This window comes from Aethina tumida, chromosome 4 (genome assembly GCF_024364675.1).
Source record: "Aethina tumida isolate Nest 87 chromosome 4, icAetTumi1.1, whole genome shotgun sequence".
NCBI lineage: Eukaryota > Metazoa > Arthropoda > Insecta > Coleoptera > Nitidulidae > Aethina > Aethina tumida.
This window is the reverse complement of record NC_065438.1, coordinates 26,901,862-26,918,926: the sequence shown is the minus strand read 5'-3', so window position 1 is coordinate 26,918,926 and position 17,065 is coordinate 26,901,862. Positions and strand designations below refer to the sequence as shown.

Sequence of the window (17,065 nt, the reverse complement as noted above, 5' to 3'; positions counted from 1 at the left end):
AATTTTCAATAGTCAAAATTATAATAACTTTTTACTTTAAGGTCTTTCAATATTCTCTGGAAATATAAATCGATTATTTACTAACAGTCTTTTGCTTATTATAATTATTTGAAAGTGTAAAAAAATTATTATTCAGCGTTATGAAGAGCGAAAGAAACAAAAAGATATAGCTATGAGTTTTCGGTTAAACAAGCCAATCGTTTCCTGTATTATTAAGAAATTTAGGTAAATTTGACAAGGGGTAGGTGAAAAAAAATATTTGTATTCGAAACACTTAAAAAAAAATGAATAAATGGATCATTCGATTATCAAAAAACAGTCCAATCTTATCGCCAACTGAAATTAAAGCTAACCTGGAGGAAATGCAACTTGCTGAAATTAGTTCCAGAATTGTGAGTAGATGGTTAATGGATGGGGGTTCCTTTGACCCCAGACCTACAAGATATTAGATGATTTCAACTGAAATGTAAAATTCCAAGTTAGACTTAAAATCACATTTATAAACACTACAGGTGAGTAGCTTTTGATAACCAGTCTAAATATAGTTTATAAAAAAATGATAATCCTTCTGATATTAAGCACCCTACAAAACAACAATTTATTATATTATATATTATATTATTATATACTTATTATATATACAACTCCGTGTTAAATAATTGCAGTGGCCATATATTTCAAAAATTAATCTATCCATTTTATATAATTATAGAAATAAATAGATTATAACTATAAAAATACATTAGAATATTTAAAAGAAACAAAACCACTTCTTGAATTAAAACTTGTGTTTTTAAATACATTTTATTTTATTCGACTTATTTAGTTTACCAAAATAATAGCAGTGTGTGCATTATATTAGGTAAATTTCCTTGAATATTTGTAAATGTAAGTAAGTGAATTTATAAATATAAATAAAATATAAAATATTTATGTTAATTGAAAAATTTAATTAATTTAAAGGGTTTTAATAATGAAAAATAGACATTGGAGTTTCGACCACAGTACACTTTAAAAACAGTAAGGTATAGTGGGCTCAATATTATGATTTCAGCATGTTTTTCATTTTATGGCATATGCCCACTACAATGGATCAAGACCATAATGGATCAACATATTTAGTAAAAATTTTGGAAGATATTTTAATATCTTTTACTGAAGAAGGAATGCCTCGACGTTGGGTTTTTAAGCAGAATAACTACCCAAAGCATATAAGTCGAAGAGCAAAATGATACATATTTATAATTTCTTAGAGTAGCCCACTCAATCTCCCGAAAACTTTGTCAAAAATTAGACCCAATGTCACGTCGTTGTGCCGAAGTTATACAAAATAAAAGTTATTCTTATGATATTTGCAGTATTTATGTACATTTGTTAGTGAACATTTATATTTATATAAATAATATATATATATATATATATATATATATATATATATATAGGTGTTACCCACAGTGATGGTGATGGGTGACGGATTGGTTAAAAGGCCAAATCATAGATGTTTTATGTTGATCGTCTCAATCTACAAACATGAGTGATCATTTGACATAAAAATTTTACAAATTTAAATTAACTGAATAGTCGAATCTAAGCCACGAGGATAAGCCATAAATGTAAAAAATAAGATATTATACAGCGTCACATAAATTAAATAGCATAAATTTAATGTCTATGAAAATTAAAATATATTTATTTTGTCCAGCTTAAATCAAAAACACTAAAATCTTTTGGTTTTCACATTTTCATCTGATGTTCCTTTTACTTTGATGAATTTCTCAAACACGAAAATATGTCAAGGTATTTCATTGTAGTAAAACAGATGCGAATTACTCAAAACTCAATCCTTGAGTGTATCACTTTACTTATAAATGTTGACACTCGGAGTGTAGCATCAGGTATAATATATTTGTATTGAGTTTAGCAGTAAAGTTAAAAGAGATTTTATCAAGAGCACTACTATAGGATTGAATTTGAACCTTAAACGTTTCTGCAGTCATGTGTAGTTTGTATTAGTGTTTACATTGTATGTTTAGTTCTTTGCACTCGTATATATGTCCTTTTGTGAGTATACGGTACTCGGACTATTATTTTATCTACTTATCTGCGTACTCGCTAAGTAATATTCAAAATGCAAAAATGGTGCACATGTGAACTGAAATGTCCTCAACGAAGGTTCAAGAAAGCAATTTAGAAATATTAGAAATGAGCTTAGGGGATGATGACCGGTCAACCCGCTGTAATGATAAGACATGGTGTGCCGCCTATACGGCGACATACGAGCGCAACAGTAAAACGCATCTTGTCGCTCATACGGCGACATACGAGTGCAAAGGGTTAGATTTGCTTAGGTTAATGTATATTTGCTTACAAATTAGAAAGTGCATTTTTAAAATTTTTATCTAATTAAAACGCAGTAGTGAACATCAACATTTAGTTCCCATAATAAGCATTACTATGAGAATTTTTAATCAAGTGATGATTAAATTCATTAAAATGATAAAACCTCATAAAACCAATGAACAGAAGACACATTATCCATTTAAATTTAAAGTTCAATAAAACAGTATTTCAATATCTGCGTCTTTTTATATCTTTAGAATTGATGTTGAAATTGACCTTTGTTATCCAGGTTTACAGATAAGTATTTAATACAACTTCCATTTAGAACGGAGAGTCTGACAGCGATTTCATCAGTGGAATTTTCAATGTGGCTTCTCAATTGTATGACAAGGGTCAGTAATCTCTGTCTTTTGCGTTCTTTACACTAAAATAGAACTCTCATACAAAAGTATTGTATCAGCGACTTTTTTTTTGAACTTTTAAACGGAATGAAGTATATAATATTATCATATCATATCATATTATTATTGATGATTTAATAGAACTTTGAAAAAATTCATGACCGTCACGAATAACACTAAATCGAGGGGTCATAAAATTGAATGTTCTTGAAATGTTTCTATGAAACAGTCGCATTTACGTTCAGTTCCAAAGTTTCGTAAAAGCTTATGCGTTATGCAACCCAAGTAGAAAGCTTTCTTTTAACTGTCAAATGCAACGCAGATCTAAAAGCATAACTATTTTATTATCCGTCTTGGCCCTTAGACAATATAGTTGCAGCAATGCTCCGGTATTCTACTTACGTAATCCGCATTAGTAAACATCAAGGTTATCTCTACTACCATAATCCTACCAGACGAATCGATTGGTGCAATCCCCATTTTATGAACTTACTTCTTTTATCAGAGTACTTGGAATATATGGAGAAATACATTTTTAACAGAGGCTTTCTGCATTTTTCCACAGAACGTCTCTAATAAAAAGACTGATGAGAAAGCACACGTGCTAACCTCATAGGAAAGAAAATAAAATAAAGGGCTCAGTTTCAATAACAGGAAAGAATTTAATACTTCGACTATCGTAAAATAAAATCTGTACTGGCATTTTCCATTTACTCAATTTTTTTAAAACGAATTCAATTTTGGTCAATTTTATTATTATTTTTTTACTAAAATAGGTATTATGTAAATTATGAGATGACAGAAGTTTGACAAATTATACGGGAATATCCTTTTCCAATTTGTGTTATTGGGGAGCAGTTTAATAAATTTCGGCAGTTTCCCATCGATCCCGAATTAAGGTCCGATGATTCGGGTCATACGTTGGAAAATGACGTCAATATGTCATAACTTAGGTCACATAACTGATTGAGGGGCGATGGTGATGTGTGTTCGGTTAGTTTACTTTTCGTCTGTGTTGAACTAAACTTCAGAGTCAAAACATTACTAGTCTCGTTAATATATAAAAAAGTCCTTTTTGATCTCTTAAGAAATATTAATGTATAAAATTGAAAACCTTGTGTTCAAATTAATAATATTCTATTTTATTTTTCAGATATCCAATGGCGTTACGAAACTACTTCAAAACACAAATAGCAACAGCATGCCCAATCCAAATTCCAGTCAGAACGTTTTGAGGGCCCGAAGGGGAGTTATAAAAATGCTGATTATCGTAGTTTGCGCCTTCGCTATATGTCATCTTCCGTGGCACGTTAGAAAGATGTGGCAGAATTGGTCGGAAAATTATCATGGAGATTCAAATTTCAGTGCCCTGTTAACGCCACTAACATTTTTATCTCAATATATGAATTCGGCCATTAATCCATTGCTGTATGCTTTCTTATCCAAAAATTTCAGAAGGTAAGTAAAAGTATTTATTTAATTCTGATACATACACCTTTATCTATATTATTTGAGTTGTAATAACATCAAAATTGCTTTGAATTGTGGTTTTTATTTATTTTTTGGTAATAAGACCCTTATATGAAATTAATCAATACTTATTGGAGTTATTGGCCCATGGTGGCGATTCATATGTTATCTCTAACCTCTGGAAGAGTAACATATTAGAACAGAATTAGGTTAGGAAAAAATAATTGATTAATTAAATTATTTTTTCCTTATTATTTGATCGATATCTCGTAAAATATGTGGAGATGAGAAATAGGTCACCGTGCTAAACCAGGACTAACGACCAGAAAGGTTCTGCTGTGCATTTAGTGGAACTGGCAAGAAATCATTTATTACGAGTTGATTCCATATAACTTGAAGTGAGTAAAATTCCTCGACCATCTCATATAACATCTCGTCTGGACTAGATACGAACTCAACAATCTTCATTGTACAACCCAATTTTACTTTCATCTGTGAAAAGTACAAATTTTCATGCTGTGCTGTAGCTGACCACTAGTTACCAGGAACATCCTGTGGGGTCCATATTATCTCTGAATCGTAAATATTAGTCTTCTTACGGTTTCTTGATCTACCATTCCTTAAACTTTCTGAAGTAGAGACAATTTGATAAAATTGAATACACAAGAGTGTTATAATACTTTATGCAACATTGTGTCTATCTATGATTTGCATCTTGGTTGACTCCAATTGCTCTGCTCCTCTCATATGGAGTTAATTTACTTGTATGTTTAATTATACATAAGTACAATTAAAGTGGGCCCATTTTAATTAATAAAAATTTAATATCTTTAACTTTTGACTTAACTTTTAATCTACCATTTTATGGAATTTCATTTCCTCCAGATTTGCGTTATCATAAATTTTTATTAATATATAACTTTTGGTTCTTTTATTGGTGTACGACTGATCTCCTCCATCAGCAAACCTATTGTTTCTTTGTCAATTCTACTATTTTATGTTTTTTTTTTAATTACATTAAGGTTTGATACAAATATTAGATAAAACTTATACGAAACATATAAATGTAAAATAAAACTTTTCTGAAAATTAAACCTATTAAACCACTCAATGTTTGTTCAGTCTTTCTTTGTAAAACGTTGTAACTTAAAATACATTGCACTTAGAAAGCCACGGTTTATTTCGTGCCCAACATCCTTTTAAACCTGCTTTTTCAAGTCTTCTACTAACAATTGTGGCACTCACTGATCTACCAACTTTAACACAAACTAGAACTTTAGAACTTTTTCTACGATTGAATTAATGAATTACTAATTAAAACACGATCACGGTTCAAAATTTGTTCTTCTCTCATATTTATTAACACTGTTATAATTGTCTTTATTAAAACAATAAAATAAATTATACAGGTATTAATTTTCGGTCACAGTAAATTACTTAAATATACTTTTCATTGCAAATATATATTTGTAATCATTTAAATATGTTTATAAATATTTATAATATTATAAATTATTAATATATAAATACGCAATTTATTTCGACTTTGATTTAATCGAACAATCAAAATTAAGTGTTTCCCATTATCATGTATCATTAGTGGATTGTGCTTTAAAGCAATTGGTAGTCTAACTGAACAGCATCCACATTGACTTTAAATAACAGTATTGATATTTGTATAACGTGTGAAGATGTTTGGGTGTCAATTTTTCTCACCAACGAATCGTAATGTCATGTAGACTTTAAGGAGGATCTGACAATATTAGAACATTTTAGCTCGTCCAGGAAGCTTTTACACATAGAGGAGGTACAATAATGGTTTTTGCTGGTAACATTATTGGCGTTAGAACTCATCCAATTTTTCCAAATAGGTTTTAAGGGCACAGCATTATTTAAAACCAATTCAAAACCAATGATCCTTTTTAGGTCATGTAAAAACCTCCATCTAATGCACGTCAGTCCCCTGACCTGTTTTACCATGGACTATACAATCACCAGTAACGATATAGCATATGTGGAACATACAGCCTGAATTTGTCCACAAATGAGCAATATTCACAACTCCTTTAGATTTAAAGAGTTCTTGCGTACAAAAATTTGGCTGGTCACAAAAATAGCACACATAGTGTTTTTATCGAAATTATATACTATACTATATTATATATAGTTTTCAATTGTATTCAGAACCGGACTTACCACTGACAAATGGAGAAAGTCAACATTTTTATCTTTTAACCAACTTTGAAAAACTTTGGGTGCATGTATATTTTTTTGTGGTAATGGTTCTATGTCATACCAAGGAAAGGAACCCCAAACCAAAACTTTTTCTCCACCGTGAATCAAAGTTTTTGCAGTGTGTCTGAGTCTAAACTCTTATTAGAAGGACGTTGAATGTATTTTTTATGATCTGATCTTATTCTATTAAACATGAATTCATCACTCCGAAGTACATTTCGCTAAAATTCTGAAGGATCATTATTACATTTGCAACCATTTAGCCTTGTTCAAATATTCTTTTTTGATATCAAAGGTTTCTTTACTGAAATATACTATTGTTCATTCAGTTGACGTCTGATTTTTCTATTGTTCTATTAGACACACTGATATTGTATCAATTAGATAGGAAAGGATGTCGTTTACTGATTTTTCAAATTTGTCTGTCAATAAAAGAAGTTTTTTGTTAGGACATTTTTTATTATATTTTTAATTGAGGGTGTTGTTGCATATTTGTTAATAAGCATTGTAAACTATTTTTCGGAATCATTATAAGTTTTTAAAGATATCAGCAATATTTAGACATTGATGTTAATTTTTATTACCCTCTTCTCTAAAGTTCAATGTTTCTTTCTTCTCACTGAAAGTGAATTTATTTAATAAAATAATATAAATACTACTAGAATAAATTCTAACTATTGATAGTAATTTTCTAATGTAAGCTTTAAAATAATATCTTCAGCATTTATAAGATGTGTAAGGAAAAGAAATAGAGGGTATAGAGTATTGAAATGTACTTCTTATAGTGACTGTACAAAATTTAAATTAAATCCTTTTATGAAAAATGTCTGATTTTAAATTTTATGCCATTTCTCTGGCCACCATTGTGTTATATTAAATTTTGTTTTACATAAACTTCAAAAGGTTTACAAAAATACTCTTCTTGTATTTAAAATATTTACATTTACATACAACTAATATTCTTACACCCAAATGAAATGATTCACAATTTGTAGCCCCCCTGCCAAACAATAACAATAATAAAAATTACTAAATTATGCAGCTTTTTAAAATTTAATAAAGTTTTCGTTTGTAATGGCACATCAGCGCATTACTAATTTAAAAAATTTAATTCTTCAGAGGAATGCGGGAAATTCTGTTGTGCTCATACAGACGGAAGAGACAAATGAACAATCGCAATCATATGAGCTTGCATGTGGGAATTCAACGGCACGCGAGCACAAGATCGACCATGAAGGCGAACGCTACTACCGTCACAATCTTAAACAACGAGCACAGTTCTGAATGTTCACATGAAGTATGAGGATGCGCTTCCTGTCTCTACTGTTCCAGGTACATGTTTTCGTAATTGTTCAAGTAATTTGAGTCTAATTGTCCAATTTGTTACAGATACAGTTGAGGAGACAACATTGTACTACGAAAGTGAGACTGTATGTAGAAGAACAAAACTAATTTTATATAATTTATTTATTTATGTAATATAAATATTTCTAATGTAAATATAATGTGAAGATACCCAATGTATAAAATTAAAAATTTATGTAATTAATTAATGATGTATAACTATGTTTTACTTATAGTAATTAATGTGTCTATTGTATTCCAGGTCTTAAATAATCAAATTAATTTTAAAAATTAAATTGTCTATACAATTGGCGATCTTTAATAATCTACAAACTCACTGAAGTTGTTAAATATCAATTGTACATATTTAATCAAAGACTGCCAGCTGTATTTAAAACTTATAATTGTTAAATGTTATATTCTGTTGTGTGCAAATATTGATATACATATATATATATATATATACATATATATATATATATATATATATATATATATATATATATATATATACATATATATATATATATATATATATATATATATATATATATATATATATATATATATATATATATATATATATATATATATTATACCTACCTCGTGCTGAATATAAGTATTTAATTTACCTTACCTAACATATGAAGGACCTAAAATCCTATTTATGTTTTAACCACATACTTTGCTATATACTTATCAAATTATCTAATTGTAGACTGCTCTCTATCAAATTTACACTTTTAGAACTTCGAGTTTCTCTTTACATCTTCAAAACACTTTAATTTCTTAATGTCATAATATTTATTAATGTTGTAAAAATTGAAGTCATAAATAAGTATATAAAGGTGTCTGTAACATTACATAAATATGAGAAAACTAAATAATTTACATTTACTTTTCAAATTAGGCAATGTTACACAACAGCTTTTAAACATAATGATTTCAATTATAGCAATTACTGTCTTTCTTTTCTCTTAAACTATGTATATTATTTGATGTATATAATGTTATATTTATATTCAATAAAAATTAAATGATTTTTCTTAGTATGTTTTATTTAATGTTTTTACTACAACATTCTATGTCATATTCGAAAAAACTTTTCAAATATGTAATACAACTATTAATATTTCTAGACTATACAAAGAAAAACTTGCTTAAGCGTCCTGATATGTTTTTAAAATTTTTGAAATATCGACGACTTTTGGCAAATTTCGCAAAAGTATAATACAAAAACTAACTATTTACAATTAAACGTTAAATAAATCTACGACGTCAATTTAATAATGACATTAAATCATGAATAAAGTTTGAATAAAAATTATATATTTAATTTTTGTTTCTAACAGCAAGTATACTATATTAAATGTGCAAAAATATTAAATTTTATTTATCATTTGTATCATGTTTTATTTTACTTACCTTCGTCCTCTGTGTATTGAAACAGTATAACATGATAAATAAAGGCTCTGAAAACTTAAGTCTTAATTTTTCTATATCTAGTCTGTTCATACTTGTAACTATCAACAGGCAAAATTTAATAAGATTTCTATAACTATTACTATTAATAATGGCTCATTCAAAATTCTTTCTATTGTTTACAATTAAAAGTTATGGGCTGAAAAGTTCGTAGGCTAGCATAGAAAAAATCTTTTTTTTGATAGAATTGGATTTTATTATTCAATATAGTTGCCTTGGAGGACGTTGCTTATTCCAGCAAAAGAATAATTTTCGAGGTGGTCTGCAAATTACTCCTTCGCGAAATGAATTTTTTATAGAGGATGGGGAAGCAATTGGAGCCTTAAATCGACGCCCTTGTGAGCTGGTGCATTGTCTTACAAAAACAAAATTTTTTTCGCTTTATGTGAGGCCGTTTCCCAGCGATTTCGGACTTCAATCGCTCCAATAATGCGCAGTAGTACTGGCTATTGGTTTTTCCTTTTTCAAGGTAGTCCATCATCGGCAGTGGAGTTTTCCGCCACCATGAAACTCTCGAAACCAATATTTCACGATGTAATCTGAGGGAGCATTAGCCCCATAATATTTATCCAACTTTTCTTTTGTTTCCTTCGCCGTTTTGCCTCTAAAAAAATAATGTTTGTTGTTAGAGAACGAAAATCATGATGGCAAACACGTAACCGAAAATGCTGTTAAATCAAAACTTAGGGCTGTATCGAGCTGAAATTTGACATATCATTCTAAATATGAATGAGCTATAAAACATCATAATCTTTTTCGCGATAGCGATGATTGATGGTCGAGGTGGTTACTTTTCAGCCCACCTGTTAAATAAGTATAATCAATAATGTACTGTTAATTTTTAATATTAAACCATGAATATTCGAATTTGACAACATTTAATCTGTAAATTTCATCTGCTCCTGTCCCACTTTTAATGTTGCAATTATAGCAATTTTTGCTCTTGTTTCCTTTTAAACTATATATATTGTTTAATGTATAGAATATTATATTTGTATTCAATAAAAAATAGATGATTTTTCCTAGTAAGTTTTATTTACTATTTTTATTACAGTGTTCTATAATGTGTCATATTTAAAGAAACTTTTCTAATATATATTACAACTATAAACATTATACACGGCGTCCCAAATTTTATGTCTTTGGCTGTTATGAATATTTCCAACCTACATAGAGTCCACAGCTGTTTTTAAAATTTTTGAAATATTGACAAAAACTGTCTCTTGCAGATTTCAAAAAAGTAAAATACAAAAACTAATATAAGCTACTCACCTTTAAAAAAAAGTATCCCCTAAAAATTTCGATTATATGCTACTTTTTTATTTCAAATTGATACCTTAATTGAATTTACTCTTAAAATGTCCGAAGTAATTCAATCTTTTCAAAGATTTTAGTAAATTTTGAGATATTTAATGTTGTCGATTACAACACAAAGATAGTTTTATTTTATTTATATTTTTAAAATCTAAAATTGTGACATCACCAATTTTAAAATAGATTATTGTTGTTATTATTAAAACATTAACATCTGTCAAATATAATTTTTGATAAATTTAACATAATTTACAAAAATACTATTTTCAATAGTATTAAATATTTAGAAATTTAGCAGATATATCATTATTTCTCACCTAATTTTTTTACATATTTTTATGGATGCTTCCATATGAAATAGATGAAATAAAAAGTTGCACAAATTTTAAGGATGCAATTTTGAAACCATTTGTCAAAAATTTGTTACACTTTTTAGAAATCTGCATTTACCTTAAAACATCAAAATGAGCTTTGCTGCAATCAATTATTTAAAAAAAAGGACTCTTAAGTCAGTTTTTCTCCATCTAGTCTGTAAATACTTGTAACAATCAGAGTCAACCAATTTGGAACACCTTGTACTGATGTTACAATTCAAAAATTAATCAGATACTTAATGTCTACAACTATTACTATTAATAATGGCTCATTCAAGATTCTTTTGAATATTTACAATTAAAAGTTAAATAAATATATTTAATAATGTACTGGTATTGTAATTTTTAATATTAAATCATGAACAAAGATTAAATAAAAATTGTATACTTAATCTTTGCTTCGAACATTTATAATCGTAAAAATATTACATTTAAATTTATCATATGTGTCATGTTTTATTTTACTTACCTTCTTCTTCTGATCATTTACAATAATCTAATTAAAATTTGTTTGTAAATAAAATGTTCACCATTTTGTATTCATATTATTTAATTATCTATATGAACATTGTAACAGTAAATGAGAGATAGAGAGAGCTACCATACTATGATAAGATAGTTTACAAATGTTATATCAACAGATCTAAAAAAATTCAATTATATTTTCTTCGGCAAATGCAGAATAAAACAAAACATCAATAAATACAAAGTCAGGACATTGTAAAAATGATAATAAATATTCATATTATATCAGACTTATATACCATAATATTTATAACATACATTATTAAATAAAAAAAATAAAAAACACTAGAATTTATTTACACACTTTTCACACCGTTCAAAAAAATGATCTGTCATTTTTTCCTAAACTTATATATACAAATTGTAAAAAATAACTAATGTCAAAAAATATCAATTAGAAACATGGTGTGCCATTTTTTTAATCCAAGATCAAATGCTCCAATGGGATGTACAGAACTGAATACCCATGATAAGACAATTTACAAAACAAATATTTTATTATATTTTTCATTGAAACATTTAATTTCACAGACACAATTTTTAAAAACATTCGAGTGGATGTATTTCGTAAGTATGCATTTAGTGTATATATAATATGTATATAAGGTACAGGACCATGGATGAAAAGTATGCCCTCCATTCAGTCCTGAATTATTTGATTACATATTTTAAGCCTACTAGCAGTAATTATATCCTATCTGTTATTTTTTTTCTTGAGAATACATATTGTTTTACGAAGCGTAATGATTCAGTTCAATATGAGAAAATCAGTGGCAATGAAAGATGTGCACCTCGTTACGAAATCGCTCATCGCCCCCTTAAAAAGCACAAATATGTAGCGTCTTTTCAAGTCATGTTCAATTGTATCACAGTTCGCCAAATACCCACAAATACACAAAAAACTCACTAAAACAATTTCCACCCACAAATCGACACTCGATTTAAAAAAACATTCAACAGAGTTCACAAATTTGGCTTTGGACCTTCAACGTGTTTATGAGCCACCCTCACTTTCTCTAAGTGCATTTTCTGCTTCTAATTTTTGCCTGGCAGCGGCGGCCGCAGCCGATCGACTAGCACTTGAACGTAAATTCTTCTTCTGTACAACGGCTTCGGGATCTAGAGGCGGCAAATCGCCGGATTTGCGTTTGCCCCTCGTGCGTTTCGCAGCTTTTTTCGGTGGTGATGTATCTGGTAATGTCTCGGCGGATTCGTCTTTCTGGTCTTCCTTTTGTTTGTCTTCAGATTTTTCATCCACCTCCTTCTGTGATTCTGATTCCATGGACGTCGATGGACCGGCAAGATCAAACGGAGCTTCCGAAGGAGCCGTTTCGGCTATTGATGTAGACGGCTTAACAACGGTTGATGGAGGAAGCAGTGTCTCTATATCCACACCTTCCTGCTCTGTACTTGGACCTGGTGTTTGGCAGTCTTCTTTTGCCTTTTTAGTCGTGGGTTGAGTTTCTTCGTCTATAACCAGTTTGCTGTCCACTGAATCTGTGGAGTCTCTCGGTCTTTTCATGCTTACTGGTTTCGGTTGTTCTTCAATTACTGCTTTGGCCATTAAATCGGGATTCACTTTGCTCAACTGCTCTATAGCCTCTTTCATTTGCTGTTCCTGACTCTTTTTCGTAGCCTGAGATGACACTTGAGCTTCCAACAACTTGGTAAACTCAGTGAGACCCGACAATCCTCCTTTCTTATCTTTAACAGTAGTGGTGAAGTCTGAAGGCAATATACCACGGAGACTCTCTAAAGCCTTGCGTTTATCCTCTTTCTTATCACTCTTTTGTTTAAGGGATGACGGATCTAATCCGCTCGCCTTCGACAGACTTTCCAATATTTGAGTGTCAGGTGGCAGCAAGAGATTCTGTATTTGTGCGTCTCTGCTAGGTATCTTCATTGATTTGGAGCTTTGTCCTGATGACGACGTAGTAGTAGTGATCGTAGATGCAGATGGAGGACGGCTAGAGCTCGACTTTGCCAACTTCGATGAAGAGTTAGGTGATGCGGCCGGATTCAAGCTGCCATTTAAAAGACCACACTGTTGAGCTAAAGCGTCGTACGCCGAAGCTGACATACCTAGAAAATGTCACAATTTAAAATACACAGTAACAACTATCTTTACAACTACTGAAAAATAAGATAAATTAATGAAATCTTATAAACTAAGATTGCCGATTACTTACCAGGTTGAAGACTAAATGGATTCAATCCACCTAATCCCAATGGTGTGTACAAAAGACTCGGATTCGGGAAGAAGAATGGGAAAGGATTCGTCGTAGGTATGGAGCTGCTGCTGCTCGAGCTCTTGCTGGAACTATGCGCCTCCTGCGGTTTCTGCTGCTTGCTGGTCTGAGTGCTGGACTTGCCAGATGACGTTTTGCACATCGATGAAGATTCGCCTGAAAGAGCGGCCGCCGCGGCAGCAGGATCCATTCCACCTAGACCTGGAATTCCCAGTCCAGCCAGGTTGGCGAACAGGTTCATGTTGGTCAAGTTACCGAGACCCCCCATTGAACCCAGAGCTCCCATGTTAGGTAAACCAGCGAAGGGCATCAGCAGCGGATTCGTTTTGGGATCAAACTGTCCCAGACCAGACAGTCCTGAAAGTAGATTTGAGTTGAGACCCGATAATCCAGCAGTGCTCAGAGACGGGAAAGACAGCGTTGACGGCATAGATGTCGTCAAATTCGCTGAACTAACACTCGAAGTAGATCCAGTCGGACTAGCCATCAAAGGCGGTCTTCCTGGTATGGTGTTCTTGCCTTTACTACTGTTGCTGCTGCCCGAACTGCTTGTTCCAGGTAAACGCTTGTGCAAGTCGGATGTCAGATTGCCACGTTCCTTCACCAGCTCCGACCATTTTGGATCGATGTCGTACATAGGGTTCTCCATTAGCCATGGTCCCAAACGTTTCAGTGTTGGCGCTTTGGGTCCAGTAAGCTTCTTGCCAGTGATGCGGTGTATTACGGACACGTTTTCGTCACCGGTCAGTTTCTTCCAATCTAATAGGGTGGGGTCAATTCTGGGTCTTCTTCGTCTTGGGGACATATAGTCCGCACCTAAAATGTGAAACAAAAACGTTACTAATTTGATCGACACTGAATGATAATAAAATCAATTTAAAATGTATAGAATTGTGAACTAACCTATTGGTTGTTCTGCTAATGCAGCATTTTGCTCAGCGAGCCACTTATTGACCTTAGCCTCATGTGAATAGGAGTTCACTTTAGAACTGTAGTCAGACACCTTGCTAATGTCCATCATAGATTCATAGCTCTTCCTTTGTTGCTGCTGCTGCTTCTTGAGTAGCATAGTCTGTTGTTCGGCCTGCGCAAGGAACGAAGACAAACTGTCCTTGCCAGTTCCAGACACACCAGGTATATTGGGCAAGTTTGAGTTTCTGGAGCCGCCAGCAGCTGAGGTGGGGACAGAAGTTACTGTTATGGTAAATGGTTTTTGTGTAGGATTGTTGTGGGAGGAGCTTACAGGTGCGGAAGTGGGTGTCACCGTTACGCTAGGAGTAACGGTGGGTTTCTTTGAGGTTTCAGGGAATAAAGATTGTTCTTTGGCCGCAGATAAACCTAAGACTATTTCATCAAGTTTACGGCGTTTCTTTTCCTTGCCAACCAAAGGTTCTGGTTCAGGCTGAAATAAATTTATGAAATATTAAAATTGTGAAACTTCTGACAAAGTTATTGCTTCATAATCGTAATAAATACTTACGCAATTCTTCCTCTTCATCAACTTTGATAAGGTGTCATCAAGTTTGTTGCCACTGGTTTTCGAGACTGTGAGAGTTGGAGTTGACACAATAGTGGTCGGTTTTTTCAATGAGAAATCTTGTACTTCATTCTGCAAATCTGAGATGGATAACTTGTCGTTGCCCTTCGGAATACTGTAACAGAAAAATTTGTTATTTTAGTTATCCATTAGACGTGCCTAAATAATTCAACATAAATCAAAAATATATATTACCTGGAACTCAAATCAATGGGGGTCAAGGTACTGCTGGTGCCAGGAATTACCGTGGTTTGCCCAATAGTCTTTGGTTGACTTGAATGATACTTTATGTCATATGGCATATTCAACATGCGTGCACTGGTGGCATGTTGATGAGCCGGGGGCGGTTGTAAATTGCCCTGGTTTGGAGTGGACCTGCGAGAATCCTCTGAGTCATCATTTTCCCCCCATCCCATTCCATGTTTAGACATGGGATTTCCGGTCATGTGGCTGCTGTTAAGCAAGGCATGCAACTTTGCACGTTCAGTCTCAACATCGATGGCGATGTGACGTTTGCTCTTTTTGCTCATTCGACTGAGACTCATCACGTCTGGATCATCTCTGGACATCGGAGTTGAAGTTTCCCGTTTAGGTGGATCATTGGGCAACTCATGAATAGGAATGTCGATTTCACTGCCTATTCCTGATGCGTATGCACTAAACGATTTGGTGGCTGGCCATTCTTTTGTGTCGATGGCATAAATGATGTGTTGCAACCGAACTTGAATAGCATATTCCTTAGGCCACTTAACTGCATTGTTGAACAACTGAGCTACCGTGGTTTCACTGAAATCCAAAGCACCACTGCCCTGTTTGTCTCTTAAGACAAAAGTGTCCACTTGTGACAACCTAGATAAAGGCTGGATAACTTCTAGGTCTGGGAACATGGCTTTTAATTCAGCAGCCTGTTTTGAGCACAAATCAGCTTCTGCCTCTGCAGCTTTAATATCTTCAGATTTTACCACTGGAGCAGGTTTTTCAACTTTTTCTTCTTTAACCTCCTCTTTAGGTGTTTCGATTTCTTTTTCCGCTACCTTTTCTTCAGGTTCAGCGGCAGGTTCCTCAGTTTTAGGTTTTTCCTCAGATTCCTTTACATCTGACTCAAGTTGATCTTGTTCTTTCTCCTTCTCTTCCTCCTTTTCTTTATCTTTGACTGCCTCAACTTCTTCAGATGCCTTATCTTCTTCAACCTTAGTGACTTCCTCCTCTTCTGGTTTCTTTTCCTCTTCAGTTACTTCTTTTTCAGGTTCCTTGTCTTCTTTTGGTTCTACTTTTTCAGGTTCACTTTCTTCTGTTTCTCGTTCAACCTTCTTTTCTTCCGGTTTGACTTCTTCGTCCACTTCCATCTTTTCTACTTCCTTATCACTTTCTTTCTCTGCTTCCTTTTCTTTTTCTACTTCTTTTTCTTCGACCTGCTCCGTTTCTTCTGGTTTGTCTTCAGATTTTTCAGTTTTTACGACAGTTAACTGAGTCTTTTCATCCTCTGCTTTCTTTTCCTTTTCCTCTTTCTTAACGGCGACCTTTTCGATTTTCAGCGTACCTTCGCCCTTTTCCAATTTGACAAGTATTTCATCCTTATCAAACTTCAGTATGTCTTCATGACTTTCCAATTTAATCGCTTCTTTGGATTCTTGTGCTTCGGCTGCATTCACTTTTTTCTTCAGAACTTCGTGGAAAGATAGATTAGGGTCGTTTAGTAAGTAATAATCGGTCCTACCCAAACCGTGCCTGTAAAATATAAGGGTTTAGTAACCAAAGCAAAAAAGTACAAAAACTGTTACGTTAATCAAGTCA

At 32.4% G+C, this 17,065-nt stretch overlaps 2 protein-coding genes across 5 annotated transcripts in view; one reads left to right on the top strand and one right to left on the bottom strand.

The window, feature by feature from the left end:
* Positions 1-8,263, top strand: part of LOC109596415 (trissin receptor-like) — a 165,957-nt gene extending 157,694 nt beyond the window's left edge. The window contains exons 7-9 of the mRNA XM_049966622.1: positions 3,895-4,199; positions 7,566-7,778; positions 7,836-8,263. Coding sequence (XP_049822579.1) covers positions 3,895-4,199; positions 7,566-7,749 — 489 coding nt within the window. The 3' untranslated portion in view covers positions 7,750-7,778; positions 7,836-8,263. The remainder of the gene's footprint in view (positions 1-3,894; positions 4,200-7,565; positions 7,779-7,835) is intronic.
* Positions 8,264-10,285: 2,022 nt separating this feature from the next.
* The window catches only part of LOC109602732 (chromodomain-helicase-DNA-binding protein 7), a 31,064-nt gene continuing 24,284 nt past the window's right edge, over positions 10,286-17,065 (bottom strand). For 3 of the 4 annotated variants that reach the window (XM_049966624.1, XM_049966625.1, XM_049966627.1), the window contains 5 exons: positions 15,467-16,999; positions 15,215-15,386; positions 14,638-15,136; positions 13,675-14,550; positions 10,286-13,567 (listed from right to left, as the gene is read on the bottom strand). In XM_049966624.1, the coding sequence (XP_049822581.1) occupies positions 12,480-13,567; positions 13,675-14,550; positions 14,638-15,136; positions 15,215-15,386; positions 15,467-16,999 (4,168 nt within the window). In that variant the 3' untranslated portion in view covers positions 10,286-12,479. The remainder of the gene's footprint in view (positions 13,568-13,674; positions 14,551-14,637; positions 15,137-15,214; positions 15,387-15,466; positions 17,000-17,065) is intronic. The other variant, XM_049966626.1, reaches the window with a different exon arrangement.